This window comes from Scyliorhinus canicula, chromosome 14, assembly GCF_902713615.1.
Source record: "Scyliorhinus canicula chromosome 14, sScyCan1.1, whole genome shotgun sequence".
NCBI classification, from domain to species: Eukaryota; Metazoa; Chordata; class Chondrichthyes; order Carcharhiniformes; family Scyliorhinidae; genus Scyliorhinus; species Scyliorhinus canicula.
This window is the reverse complement of record NC_052159.1, coordinates 7,003,357-7,018,153: the sequence shown is the minus strand read 5'-3', so window position 1 is coordinate 7,018,153 and position 14,797 is coordinate 7,003,357. Positions and strand designations below refer to the sequence as shown.

Genomic DNA, 14,797 nt, shown 5'->3' with positions numbered 1-14,797 from the left:
AGAATGAGGTGACTTTATTGAAGCATAAGGTTCTGAGGGAGCTTCACAGGGTGGGTGCTGAGAGAATGTTTCCCCCCCCCGTGGGAGAATCTAGAACTAGAAGCTGGTCTCCCAGTTAAGACTGAGATAAGAGGGAATTTCTTCTCTCGAGGGACCATTAGTCTGTGGAATTCTCTTCCTCAGAGAGCAGACGGATTAAGAGTCGGCCACTCGAGCCTGCTCCACCATTCTATAAGATTATGGCTGATCTGATTGTAACCTCAGCCCCACATTCCTGCCTTACTCTCGATAACCTTCCACCCAGTGTTAATCAGGAATCTACCCAGCTCTGCCATTGAATAACAGCTTCCACTGCCTTTTGAGGTCAAGAGTGCGAGAATCATGACCCTCCGAGAACAAAAAATATCCTAATTTGTCTTGAATCAGCGACAACTTATTTTCAAACAGTGACCTCGAATTCTAGATTCTCCGACATGGGGAAACATCAGCTTCACATCCATTGTCAATACCCAGAAGGTTTAAATCAAGGAAGGTGGGTTGAGGCACATTACATCAGCCAGAATGCCAGAGAAGGTTCGAGGAGCTAAAGGGCCTACTCCTACGCTTATTTCCACCATCTTGTTATGTTTGGGTGTATCTATTCATACTTCTGGCCTGAATAACCAGGATTTGACACAGATTCCAGAGACATAACGATGTGTAACATTAGCTCAGGCACAGAATGAGGACTAACACAATACTGTACAATCATCGGAAACATTACAGCATTTTATTCACCACTGCAAGGCTTGGCACTAAGTTGCATGTTTTTTAAAAATCGTTCATAGGTATTAGGTTGCCTCTGTTGGTGTTAGGGTTTGCAATTCTCAAAGTACAATTTTGGATCACTTGACACTGTAGGTTTCCAATTGCCCTTGGCCAAAAACAACAGGTCCAATCGAAGGCTACCTGAATCCTGACCAACTGGAAGCAAGGCCTCCACTCGTTCCACCTGCTTCGAACGTCTCCCATTACCAACGACAGGCCGTAACTAGCAGGGTTTCATTCCTCTCTCCAGACCGAAGCCAGGCAGTGAGGTACTGATTTGAGCAGTGCATACACACAGTGCCGACTCTCAAATGTCAGGCTTTTCTGAAAAACAGGCAGAACCTCGTGACCTGTAGTTCCATTAGAACAGGGAGTTGTTACTGACTCAAGTTCATATTAAATGTAGCAGTAAGGGCTGGAGAAGGCTCGTGTGGTGCTTTGAGGCCACCATTGACCAGTTGGGTCAAGTAGTTTGTTTCTGTGCCAAACTAGCCAGTTTCTGCCACAGTTCTTGCGAAATGTTTCCCTCATAACATACTGAAGCTTCAGATTTTTTAGGATTGAAAGGGGGGGAAAAAGGGGGTGTTGCTGATTCTCAAGGGTCACTGCCCCGATTTCAGTTTGTTGCCGGGCTGGGATTCTGTCTGCTGAGCTGGTTGGCTCGCAATCGCTGGTATTCCGCCATGCACTGTTTGAAGTCGTGCACGGACTGCTGGCACTGGCGCCAGTCCTGGTGTTCTGCCATGCAATCCTGAACGGCGCGATGGAAACTAGCACAACCCGTCTTGGAAATCATCTGATCCACCGGATCCTCCTCCTCTTCCTCCTCCTCTAACCTTTTGCTCCAGTTGTGGCCCTGGGAAGCAGGAGCTGACATTTCAGAAACACCCGCTTCACCTGCAAGAGAAAAACACATTTTTGCATCCATTAAAAAAGGCCCTGGAGAGTTTGACGTTTTCAGTTTAACTTCTTCCCATTTATCCACTTCCGACAGCAGCAGGAGATCGTGGGGAGCGCCCAGAGTCCGATCAGCAGCGTCAGTTAGGGGTTCGGGGGGGGGTTAAAGGAATTAAAAATTGGTGTTCAGGCCTGAGCCCCGCTGGACTAGTAATCAAAGGCCCCAGCTAACACTCTGGTTACATGAGCTCAAACACCCACCATGACAGCGGGTGGGATTTAAATTCAATTAACAAATGTGGAATAAAATGCTAGTCTCAAGTGGCTCTAGTTACGGACGGGTAGTTAAGGTGGCGGATTTAAAACCCACTGAGGGCTCTTCATGCTTGGTTCAAAACTACAAATGCTTCTCATCATTCTGATACGACACACGTGCCGGCAGAATTAATCATCGGTTCAATAAATCTAAAGCCAGACTCAGCGATGGTGACCATGAAACCATTGCAGATTGCCATAAAAACCCATCTGGTTCACTAATGTCCTTTCTGGAAGGAAATCTGCCGTCCTTACCCATTCTGGCCTACATGTGACTCCAGACGAATAACAATGTGGTTGTCTCTGAAATGAGCCGAGTGAGACACTCGGTTTAGGTGAAATTAAGGATGGACAACAAATGTTGGCCCAGTGACACCCACATCCCCGTGAGATTAAAGATAGGCCAGGGATAGGGTTCAGGTCAGGCGTTGGAGTGGAGATCAGGGGTTAGAATTCACGTGGAGGTCGAGGGTTAATCTTTGCCCCCACTGACCCCACAGCCCCGAGGAACAGCCAACTTCTGGTGTCGCCTCCAGACTCGTCCCCTGGACCTGACGTGTGCATCACTGGAGAGAGGGCGGCGGGGTCAGAAGATGTCTTCAATATTTCATACCCAATACCTTGGGTTGAATACTAATCTTTATTATTGTCACAAGTAGGCTTACATTAACACTACAATGAAGTTACGGTGAAAAGCCCCTAGTCACCACATTCCGGCGCCTGTTCGGGTACACTGAGGGAGAATTCAGAATGTCCAATTCACCTAACAGCACGTCTTTCGGGAATTGTGGGAGGAAACCAGAGCAGCCGGAGGAAACCCACGCAGACACGGGGAGGACGTGCAGACGCCGCACAGACTATGACCCAGCGGGAATCGAACCTGGGACCCTGGAGCTGTGAAGCAGCAGTGCTAACCACTGTGTTACTGAGCCGCCCATATAAATCTATGGGGGGGGGGGGGGTGGTTTCTACCCCTTTAGTCTCTGGCAGCCACAGGGATGAATGAGTCAAAGCAGCCAAATTGACAGTCGGTTGGGGGGGGGGGGGGGGGGGGATTTGAGTGGCGAATAGGACGAGGTATGGGTTTTTTCCGCCCTGGGGAGTTTGCTCCGGGCTGTGATGGCGGCGGCGGCCCCCAGAGTGCAGCGCGGCCGGGAAAGTGCCCCGTCCCCGGGGTGCGCTGCATCCTGGGAACGGCCAAGCGCGCTGCACTCTGGGAAGCGCCCCCCGTGCGCTGCATCCTGGGTACCCCCGCGTTCATGCGCGCCCACTCCCTCACCTCCCCGCCTGTCTCTCCCCCCCCCCCCCGGGCCAGGCGGGGAAATATCAGCGTTGGAAACGCGAGCTGAATTACCCGGCCTCAGAGACAGAACGCCGCCTCCACCTTCGATTTCTCGCTGCGCGCCAGCGGCCTCCGCCCCAATCGCCCGAAAACAAAATGGCCGACAGGACACTAACTTCCGGTGTTGGCCTCAAATCCGTCCCCAGCACAACGGAAGTTGGTGCAGCCCTTCATGAGTCCGGGCAACAGAGAGTGCCCCTTGCAAGAGGCCTCGCATCAGACACTCCCTCTCTCTCCATTCACTCTTCCCAAATGATCAGACATCCAGCATTGCCCTCACTCAAAAACTGGGACATTGCTTTCAGTCCCCACTCCATTCCATAGCAACCAACACTGTCCCAGTCCCTGGCAACAGTCTGAGGTTAAACCAGATGTTTCAGATCGGGTTGGATTTGTCCTGTTTCTTGTGTACAGGACACACCTGGAAAATGTTCCACATTGCCGGGTAGATGCCAGCGTTGTAGCTTGGAACAGCTTGGCTCGGGGTCTGGCCCCTTCTGGAGCACAAGTCTTCAGGACTATTGAAAAATGAAAATCACTTATTGTCACGAGTAGGCTTCAATTAAGTTACTGTGAAAAGCCCCTAGTCGCTACATTCCGGCGCCTGTTCAGGGAGGCTGGTAGGGGAATCGAACCGTGCTGCTGGCCTGCTTTCAAAGCCAGCGATTTAGCGCAGTGAGCTAAAACAGCCCCTTTTGGGATATTGTCGGGCCCTCGCAATGGCACGGTGGTTAGCACTGTTGCTTCACAGCGCCAGAGACCCGGCAATTCCAGCCTTGGGTGACTGCCTGTGTGGAGTCTGCATGTTCTCCCCGTGTTTGCGTGGGTTTCGTCTGGGTGCTCCGGTCTCCTCCCACTGTCCAAAGGCGGGCGGCATAGGTGGATTGGCCATGCTAAATTGCCCCTCTGCGTCCAAGAATGCGCAGCTTGGGTGGGGTTACAGGGATAGGGCGGGAAGTGGGCCTAGGTAGGGTGCTCTTTCAGAGGGTCGATGCAGACCTGATGGAGGTGTCATTCCATTTCTTGCTATCACATCAAAATAAATCCGTTCATGGGATGCGAGCATCGCTAGCTCAACCAGCATTTATTGCTCATCCCTAATTATCCACGAGAAGATGGTGGTGAGCTGCCTTCTTGAACCACCGCAGTCCGTGTGGTGTAGGTACACCCACAGTGCTGTTAGGGAGGGAGTTCCAAGATTTTAACCCAGTGACGGGGAATAGCAATATATCTCCAAGTCAGGATGGTGAATGGCTTGAAGGAGAACTTGGAGTTGGTGGTGATCCGCTGTGTCTGCTGCCCTTGTCCGAGGTGCTGGTGTCAGAATCCTCTGAAGACTCAGCTGTGATGCTGGGGACCACAGGAGAAAGTTCTTTCTTTGTTTATGTGTTTCTGTCTGTCTAACGCTTGGTCTCTTTTTTTTGTCTTGTGCTCATACGAATTAGGAGCAGGAACAGGCCACTCGGCCCCTCGAACCTGCTACGCCATAAGATTGTGGCTGGCCTGATTGTAACCTCAGCCCCACATTCCTGCCGAACCCTTGATAACCTTTCACCCCCCCCCCCACCCCCCCCGTTACGAATTCCTCTACCTCTGCCTTTAGGATATTTAAAGATGCTGCTTCCACCGCCTTTTAAGAAGAGGGGCCCAGAGACACACGCCCATCTGAGAGAAAAATTCTCTTCATCCGCATCTTAAATGGGTAACTCATGTTAAGGGGCTGTTTAGCACACTGGGCTAAATCGCTGGCTTTGAAAGCAGACCAAGGCAGGCCAGCAGCACGGTTCGATTCCCGTACCAGCCTCCCCGAACAGGCGCCGGAATGTGGCAACTAGGGGCTTTTCACGTAACTTAATTGAAGCCGACTCGTGACAATAAGCGATTTTCATTTTCATTTTTCACATGCTGAATGTAGGGATTTCAGATGTATTGTATTATATGTATTTGGTGAAGTAAGGGTTAAAAACTCAGAGTGTGTGTGACTGCTGCGGTCATGTTTTTAAAAATCCTGATTTGAAAGGCAGGAGACCTTTTGGAGACAGGTGCAATTAAAGCATCATGAAGGTTTGGGCGAATGGGCTTTTTATATTAAGAGGGTTCCCTGAGGAGTAGATAATTAGAGACATTGGACACAAGCGAACGGCCTCGATGGCCCATCTTGGTGACGTGATGAGGCCATTTGCGACGCTTGGAATGCCTGGCAAGCTCTCACGAGACGTCGCGATCTGAATCTTGCCTTCACTGGGCGCGATTCAGATTAACATATGTAAGTGAGCCACTATGTAAATCTGTCAGCACTCGTTTCCCCCGAGGCCAGAGAACGAACGCTCACGCCCAGGAGACCTCACCATGGTGCCATTTCGCTCTGGTCCACTGGGCTCTGAGCAGGGTGATATCCTGGCAGTCCCGCTGCCACCTGGGCACTTTGGCACTGCCACCTTAACAACCTGGCAGTGACAGGGTGGCACTGCCAGGCTGACATGGGCACTGCTAGGCTGACATGGGCATTGCTAGGCTGGTATGGGCACTACCAGGCTGGCATGGGCACTGCCAGACTGGCATGGGTACTGCTAGGCTGGCATGGGCACTGCCAGACTGGCATGGGCACTGCTAGGCTGGCATGGGCACTGCCAGGCTGGTATGGGCACTGCTAGGCTGGCATGGGCACTGCCAGACTGGCATGGGCACTGCTAGGCTGGCATGGGCACTGCCAGACTGGCATGGGCACTGCTAGGCTGGCATGGGCTCTGCCAGACTGGCACTGAAAAGCATCATAAAGGTTTGGGCCAATGGACTTTTGTTTATATTAAGAGGGTTCCCTGGGGAGTAGATAATTAGAGACATTGGACACAAGCGAACGGCCAAATTGCCAGTACCAGGGGTCATGTCTGGAGATGCCCTGCCCTTAAGAGGTGGGGTGAGGGGGGGCTTGAGGACCCCCTGAGAAGTAGATTGGGGCAGTGGGTGGGTGTCCATAGTCCACGGTGTGGTGTCCAAGGGGGATCAAAAGATTGAGCAGCATTTAAAGATGGTGCCAGATCGCCTGCACTGACGAGCTGAGAGCATCAGTGCAGGAAGTGAGGTGCAGCCTTGGCGGAGGCTCCCGACCAAGGCCAGAACAAAAAGAGTCACGCTTAATAGCGGGGTCACTCCCAGCGCTGGAGGCACTGTGAAAGACCCTGCTAAACGTGCCCAAAACAGGTGGCTGTTTTCTGGGTGTTAAATCGTATCCATTGTGTTCAACTTAGTAAGATGATGTCGTTAATGTTTAGGAACCAGGAGCTGAAGCAGTTTCTGCAGTTCAATAAGTTGAGTTTTAGATTGGGATGGGTCCCCACAAGCAGCTGCTGTCAATACAGTGAGGTTAGATCTTTCCGTGCACCGACCAGCAGTTTCGGAAGTAGCCGTGAGTTAAGGATTTGATTGAGGACAGACGAGAAACAGCGAGATGGTGAGTTAAAGATTCTCCTGTGAACAGGATAGGAGCAATTTCAAAGGCTGGTGGTTTAAACAGTAGTTGAGACAGGCAAGAATCTGCAGCTGGTTCCTGAAGGATCTCTCTTTTTCCAAAGTAGTTCATCCAGGACACCTCTTCGCACAAAGTATTCCTGAGTCTGCTAATGGTATTTATAAGTGGATTGTGACCTGAGATGTGTTGGTAATAAAGTTTAAAAAAAATAAATTTAGAGTACCCAATTAATTTTTTCCAATTAAGGGGCAATTTAGCGTGGCCAATCCACCTACCCTGCACATCTTTGGGTTGTGGGGGCGAAACCCACGCAAACACGGGGAGAATGTGCAAACTCCACACGGACAGCGACCCGGGATCGATCTTGGGTCCTTGGCACCGTGAGGCAGCAGTGCTAACCCACTGCGCCGCCGTGCCACCCCAATAAAGTTTGTTTTAAGATACCCACATCCCTTTCTCTTTGTGCAATCACTCCTGGAGCGAAGTATCCTTCCCTCTGACACAATTAAAATAAAATATTGGGGTTTCTGTCCCGTACCCTAGCCACTATTGGAGTCTGGGATCGGAATAACTCTCATTTCTATGAGTGACCGCCCGTTCTCGATTCTCCCACACGAGGAAGCATCCTCTTCACATCCCCCTGTCAATACCCCTCAGGATCTTAAAGGTCGATCAAGTTGTCTTTTACTCTCCTGAACTCCAGTGGATACAAGCCCAGCTTGTCCAACCTTTCCTCATAAGATAACGCACCCATTCCAGGTATTAGTTTGGTAAACCTTCTGGCACATTTACATCTTCCTTATATAAGGAGACTGACACTGCACACAGTGCCCCAGGGGTCTCACTAGAGGCCGGTACAACTGGAGCACTTCTGTAATCAATACTCCTCACAGTAAATAATAATATTGCTTACTGTACCTGTAAACCAGCCTTTTGGGATTCATGCACTATGACACCCAGATCCCTCTGAGTCTCTCACCGTTTAGATAATAAACTTTCTTATTCTTCCTGCCAAAATGACAATTTCACATTTTCCCACGTTATATTCCATTTGGAAGATCTTTGCCCACTCACTTAACCCATCCATATCTTTTGGTAGCCTCTTTACGTCCGCTTCACAGTTTACGTTCCTACTTTGCTTTGTGTCATCAGCAAATTTAGCAAACATCCCTTCATCCAAATTGTTTATCTAAATTGTAAAGAGGTGAAGTTCCTTCCCTGTGGCACAGCACTCCTCACATCCTGCCAACCAGAAAATGACCCATTTATGCCTACTCTCTGTTTCCTGTCTGTTAGTTAACCTTCACTCCACGCCGAGATGTTACCTTCTACACCATGAGCTTTAAGTTTCCACAATGACCTTTGATGCGGCACTTTATCAAATGCCTTTCTTCTCTCTCTCCCTCTTTGCCTCACTGATCTCTCTCTCTTACTTCACAGTCTGTCTTTCTCACTGTCTCTCTCGGTCTCTCCCCATCTATCTAGCTGTATTTCTCTCTCCTTCTCTGGTATTTCTGTCAACCTCTCTGGTTTTTCTCTCTCTTTCTGTCTCTCTCTCTCCAGTGATGAGTTTCATTCAGCTCTCTCCCTCACCCTGTGTTTCTCTCAGTTTCTCTATCTCTCTCCCTCCCGCTTTCTCACTGTCTCTTTCTTGGTGTCTCCCTTCTCTCTCGCGGTCTGTCTCCCTCACGAGCGTCTCGCCATTACTGGTTGTCTCGCCGTCTGATTCACTAGGGGGGGCAGCTGCTTTTAAACGCTGCCTCACCACATTTCCGAGCCCTCCCCACATCCGATCTTCATGCTTGCTCCCCAGAATCCCCCCGGCACCCACCAGCACAACCCCTTCATGTCCAGGTCAATGCCCACACCGACCACCTGCTGTAGACAACCCCCCCCCCCCCCCAATCCATCAAGCTTGTGGCTCACAATGCTCTCTCTTTGCCCCCGCAGGAGAAAATAGCCCATGATAAGTGGGAAAGGGGGCAGCACGGCGGCGCAGTGGTTACCACTGCTGCCTCACGGCACCAAGGACCCGGGTTCAATCCCGGCTCCATATTCACTGTCCATGTGGAGTTTGCACATTCTCCCTGTGTCCGCGTGGGTCTCACCCCCACGACCCAAAGATGTGCAGAATAGGTGAATTGGCTATGTTAAATTGACCCTTAATTGGGAAACATTTGTTTAAAAATTAAATAAGTGGAAAAGGACGAAGATAGGAGATGGAGTACCAGAGATTCGAGTCGTTGCCCTCCATGAGGAACCGTCTCCTTGTTGAGACTGAGCCTCCTGCTCCACATGCTTTTCATAATCTCCTCAAAAGACCAACAAGGTCAATGATGCCTGTACACCTTGGGCCGTCGCTGGTGTTCCCCTCTGGGTTCCTCCTCGGTCTGATGGGCGGCTGGGTGTTCAGGGTGTGTGGTGGCCCCCTGTACATGGGATATCGCCAGTGCTGAGGACCGTTTAAACGGCGTCCGTATAATTTCTCGATGTAGAATCAGTTAATTTCCAGGAGGCAGTTACATTCAACTTCAATTTTGTGAATGAGATATGAATGAATCCAAATGAGGGTTAATGATATCCTCGCCATATTTGGCCGTGACCCCGAACTCGCCATCGGGGGTGGGCCGGTTAAATACCAAACTGGTTTGTGCCCCACCTCGATTTTGGCCTTTGCCGCTATTTAACCGGCACGCACAGATCCACGCTGGTCGCAACACGGTTGTTACATCGCAACCTATAATAATAATCTTTATTGTCACAAGTAGGCTTACATTAACACTGCAATGAAGTTACTGTGAAAAGCCCCTAGTCACCACACTCAGGCGCCTGTTCGGGTGCAAAGAGTGAGAATTCAGAATGTCCAATTCACCTAACCTGCACGTCTTTCGAGACTGGTGGGAGGAAACCGGAGCACCCGGAGGAAACCCACGCAGACACGGGGAGAATGTGCAGACTCCGTACAGACTGTGACCTAAGCCGGGAATCGAACCTGGGACCCTGAAGCTGTGAAGCCACAGTGCTAACCACAGAGATACCGTGCCACCCGTCGAATAGTTCATTTGGCCCTCCTCTCTCAGCCTCCCTATTTGTGTCTGACTGTCTATATCCCTTTATCTCTTTGTGTTTCTATCTGTCTCTCCAGTGTTGTTGAGTTTCATTCAGCTCTCTCCCTCACCGAGTTTCTCTCCATCTCTCTCGCTCTCTCATTGTCTGCTCCCTATCACTCTCCCGCTCCCTCATTGTCACTCCTCTATCTGTCTCTCATTGTCTATCCATCTCTCATAGATACGAGGATTAGGCCATTCAGCCCTGTTCTCTCTTACCCCCCCCCCCCCGGTCTGTCTATCTCCCTTTAACTTTCTGTGTTTGTCTCTCTCCTCTCTCTCTTCCTCTATCTGTCTCTCCAGTATTGTTGGATTCAGTTCTCTCTCTCTCTCTTTTCCTCTCTCTTTCCCTCCAGTATTGGTGTATTCAGTTCTCTCTCTTTCTCTTTTCTTCTCTCTTTCCCTCCAGGTTTAGGGACTGGTTTAGCTCACTGGGCTAAATCACTGGCTTTTAAAGCAGACCAAGCAGGCCAGCAGCACGGTTCAATTCCCGTACCAGCCTCCCCAAACAGGCGCCGGAATGTGGCGACTAGGGGCTTTTCACAGTTACTTCATTGAAGCCTACTCATGACAATAAGCGATTTTCATTTCAGTATTGGAGTATTCAGTTCTCTCTCTCTCTCTCTCTCTTTTCCTCTATCTGTCTCTCCAGTATTGGTGTATTCAGTGGCAAAGGAGAGCCTACCGTTCTCGCACCCCAGTATACAGAATAAGATCCCCTATTTTCAGTTTCCACCAGGCCCCCGAACCCCTTGACATGTAATAAAGTACATTTGTTTTTGTTTGTGTGTCTTCGTTTGTGAATAAACAAATGTGAGCATTTATGGAATAAAGGAATGTAAACTCTGCGTTTGACTGCCAAACCAGAGAGAATTTGAATGCTGCTATTTTTGTAAAGTTAAGAAGTTGGTATATTTTTGAATGGTTTAAGTGAAAATAGTTTATTGAGGATAGTTAGAGGTTCCAGTTTTTTATTTTGTAATGCATGTCCTTAAAGACATAGCCCCCCATAGAGTTTTGATGATGTGTATGTAAAATTATTTAGTTAAAAATTTATTGCATAGTTAGGGTCAGAGTAGAGCCTAGACATGAGTGCCCGCTTGGTCAGAGGACGAAGACATCGCAGTAATGTGATCCTTCACGCTTCGCGTTGAGGATCACAAGGAGGGAGTGTCGCCACCTGGGGTGGCCACGTCCCAATTCAAAATGGACGCTCGCAAGGAGTGCAGGGAAAAAACGGACAACACCAGAGAACACAAGCAGGTGCAAGGTTTCCTATGTATTAAGATTTGCAGAACCCAGACAGAACCAAAACCAATAGCCATTAACATATTAATGAGCTATCTCCAGGGACAAAGAGAAACATTGAAACAATCGAGACCAGGACAGACTCCCCGGCGCCAGTGGGAGCTAAAACAAAGGCAGGCCAACGGCCACATAGGGCCCGCCCAACGATCAGGGAATAACTCCGGTATTGGAGAAAATCGATAGGAAGGATTGGGACATGGTCCAATTAATTGGGACCAAGTCCGGGGTCCGCCCAGTAGGGCGCGAAACCCCTGGGGACTATAAGATAGTGTCCCCAAGTTCAGTTCCCTCTCTTGGCCTTGGCTCTCAGCGAGGAGAGACCTGCCTAGCAGCTGCATCAACCAAGTAAGTCTAAGGTCAACGCACGCTACGGGATAGACGCTCCTAGCTACTATTCCGTACCAGTTCGAAGCCAGCAGTATCAGAACCGGACAAAGGCCATTGTTCCTCTGACTGAGTGGGCCATTCGAAGCTGTATAGGTTTTTATTAGCAGCTGTAGTTTAGTAAATAGAGTTAATGCATGAGTAGTAATTGACTGTGTATAATAAATGTATATTGATTTCAAACTTACTAACTGGTGTATTGAGTTATTGATCACTACTTGGTTTTAAACCCTGTGGCGGTATCAGACAGATACCTGGCGACTCTAGAGCAAAGGTAATTAAAACAGAGCCAATTAAGGGAAAGCATAACGAGCAACAATGGTGACTACCACACCAGTATTGTTGGATTCAGTTCTCTCTCTCTCTTTTCCTCTATCTGTCTCTCCGGTATTGTTGGATTCAGTTCTCTCTCTCTCTTTTCCTCTATCTGGCTCTCCAGTATTGTTGGATTCAGTTCCCACTCTCTCTCACTCTTTTCCTCACTCTGTCTCTCCAGTATTATTGTATTCAGTTCTCTCTCTCTCTCTTTTCCTCTATCTGTCTCTCCAGTATAATTGTATTCAGTTCTCTCTCTCTCTCTCTCTCTCTTTTCCTCTATCTGTCTCTCCAGTATTGTTGGATTCTGTTCTCTCTCTCTCTTTTCCTCTATCTGTCTCTCCAGTATTATTGTATTCAGTTCTCTCTCTCTCTCTTTTCCTCTATCTGTCTCTCCAGTATTATTGTATTCAGTTCCCTCTCTCTCTCCATCTCTCTCTTTTCCTCTATCTGTCTCTCCACTATTGTTGGATTCAGTTCTCTCTCTCTCTCTTTTCCTCTATCTGTCTCTCCAGTATTGTTGGATTCAGTTCTCTCTCTCTCTTTTCCTCACTCTGTCTCTCCAGTATTATTGTATTCAGTTCTCTCTCTCTCTCTTTTCCTCTATCTGTCTCTCCAGTATTGTTGGATTCAGTTCTCTCTCTCTCTTTTCCTCTATCTGTCTCTCCAGTATTATTGTATTCAGTTCTCTCTCATTCTCTCTCTTTTCCTCTATCTGTCTCTCCAGTATTGTTGGATTCAGTTCTCTCTCTCCTTTTTCCTCACTCTGTCTCTCCAGTATTATTGTATTCAGTTCTCTCTCTCTCTCTTTTCCTCTATCTGTCTCTCCAGTATTATTGTATTCAGTTCTCTCTCTCTCTTTTCCTCTATCTGTCTCTCCAGTATTGTTGGATTCTGTTCTCTCTCTCTCTTTTCCTCTATCTGTCTCTCCAGTATTGCTGGATTCAGTTCTCTCTCTTTCTCTTTTCCTCTATCTGTCTCTCCAGTATTGTTGGATTCTGTTCTCTCTCTCTCTTTTCCTCTATCTGTCTCTCCAGTATTGTTGGATTCAGTTCTCTCTCTCTCTCTTTTCCTCTATCTGTCTCTCCAGTATTGTTGGATTCAGTTCTCTCTCTCTCTCTTTCCTCTATCTGTCTCTCCAGTATTGTTGGATTCAGTTCTCTCTCTCTCTCTTTTCCTCTATCTGTCTCTCCAGTATTGTTGGATTCAGTTCTCTCTCTCTCTTTTCCTCTATCTGTCTCTCCAGTATTGTTGGATTCAGTTCTCTCTCTCTCTTTTCCTCTATCTGTCTCTCCAGTATTGTTGAACTCAGTTCTCTCTCTCTCTCTTTTCCTCTATCTGTCTCTCCAGTATTGTTGGATTCAGTTCTCTCTATATTTATCTTTTCCGCTATCTGTCTCTCCAGTATTGTTGGATTCAGTTCTCTCTCTCTCTTTTCCTCTATCTGTCTCTCCAGTATTGTTGAACTCAGTTCTCTCTCTCTCTCTTTTCCTCTATCTGTCTCTCCAGTATTGTTGAACTCAGTTCTCTCTCTATTTATCTTTTCCGCTATCTGTCTCTCCAGTATTGTTGGATTCAGTTCTCTCTCTCTCTTTTCCTCTATCTGTCTCTCCAGTATTGTTGGATTCAGTTCCCACTCTCTCTCTCTTTTCCTCTATCTGTCTCTCCAGTATTGATGGATTCAGTTCTCTCTCTCTATCTCTTCCTCTATCTGTCTCTCCAGTATTGTTGGATTCAGTTCTCTCTCTCTCTTTCCCTCTATCTGTCTCTCCAGTATTGTTGGATTCAGTTCTCTCTCTCTCTCTTTTCCTCTGTCTCTCCAGTATTGTTAGATTAAATTCTCTCTCTCTCTTTTCCTCTATCTGTCTCTCTAGTATTGTTGTATTCAGTTCCCACTCTCTCTCTCTTTTCCTCTATCTGTCTCTCCAGTTGATGCACTATCAATTACGACGAGACGAGAGTAGAGAGTAATCGAGGCTTTATTAAGCAGAGATGTGGAGCCTCCTGCAGCTGCTGCTGAAATGGCTGCAGCTCGGTGAGCACACACATTTATACTCCGCCTACTGGGCGGTGCCAGCAGGCAGGGATCTACCCCCGTATCTGTAGTACAGGAGCCTTACCGTATTATATATAAACAGTGGTGACTACCACACCAGTATTGTTGGATTCAGTTCTCTCTCTCTCTTTTCCTCTATCTGTCTCTCCAGTATTACATAGAACATAGAACATAGAACGATACGGCGCAGTACAGGCCCTTCGGCCCACGATGTTGCACCGACATGGGATGTCAAAAACTAAAGGCCATCTAACCTACACTATGCCCTTATCATCCATATGCTTATCCAATAAACTTTTAAATGCCCTCAATGTTGGCGAGTTCACTACTGTTGCAGGTAGGGCATTCCACGGCCTCACCACTCTTTGCGTAAAAAACCTACCTCTGACCTCTGTCCTATATCTATTACCCCTCAATTTAAGGCTATGTCCCCTCGTGCTAGCCACCTCCATCCGCGGGCGCAGGCTCTCACTGTCCACCCTATCTAACCCTCTGATCATTTTGTATGCCTCTATTAAGTCACCTCTTAACCTTCTTCTCTCTAACGAAAACAACCCCAAGTCCATCAGCCTTTCCTCATAAGATTTTCCCTCCATACCAGGCAACATCCTGGTAAATCTCCTCTGCACCCGTTCCAAAGCTTCCACATCCTTCCTATAATGAGATGACCAGAACTGTACGCAATACTCCAAATGCGGCCATACCAGAGTTTTGTACAGCTGCAACATGACCTCATGGCTCCGGAACTCAATCCCGCTACCAATAAAGGCCAACACACCATAGGCCTTCTTCACAAC

The 14,797-nt window shown here is 48.3% G+C and overlaps 1 protein-coding gene across 3 annotated transcripts; it reads right to left on the bottom strand.

Annotated features, from left to right (window-relative positions):
- Positions 1-742: 742 nt before the first annotated feature.
- Positions 743-3,491, bottom strand: LOC119977651 (cytochrome c oxidase assembly factor 4 homolog, mitochondrial). Of its 3 annotated transcripts, none has more exons than XM_038818813.1 (2): positions 3,374-3,491; positions 743-1,704 (listed from the first exon to the last, which is right to left on the bottom strand). In XM_038818813.1, exon 2 carries the CDS (start codon positions 1,682-1,684, stop codon positions 1,424-1,426), a length of 261 nt encoding a protein of 86 aa, XP_038674741.1. In that variant the 5' UTR covers positions 1,685-1,704; positions 3,374-3,491; the 3' UTR covers positions 743-1,423. The 3 variants fall into 3 exon arrangements, with proteins under 3 accessions (XP_038674741.1, XP_038674742.1, XP_038674740.1); XM_038818814.1 differs by having other exon boundaries at positions 3,404-3,485; XM_038818812.1 differs by lacking the exon at positions 3,374-3,491 and adding an exon at positions 2,275-2,707.
- Positions 3,492-14,797: the final 11,306 nt, after the last annotated feature.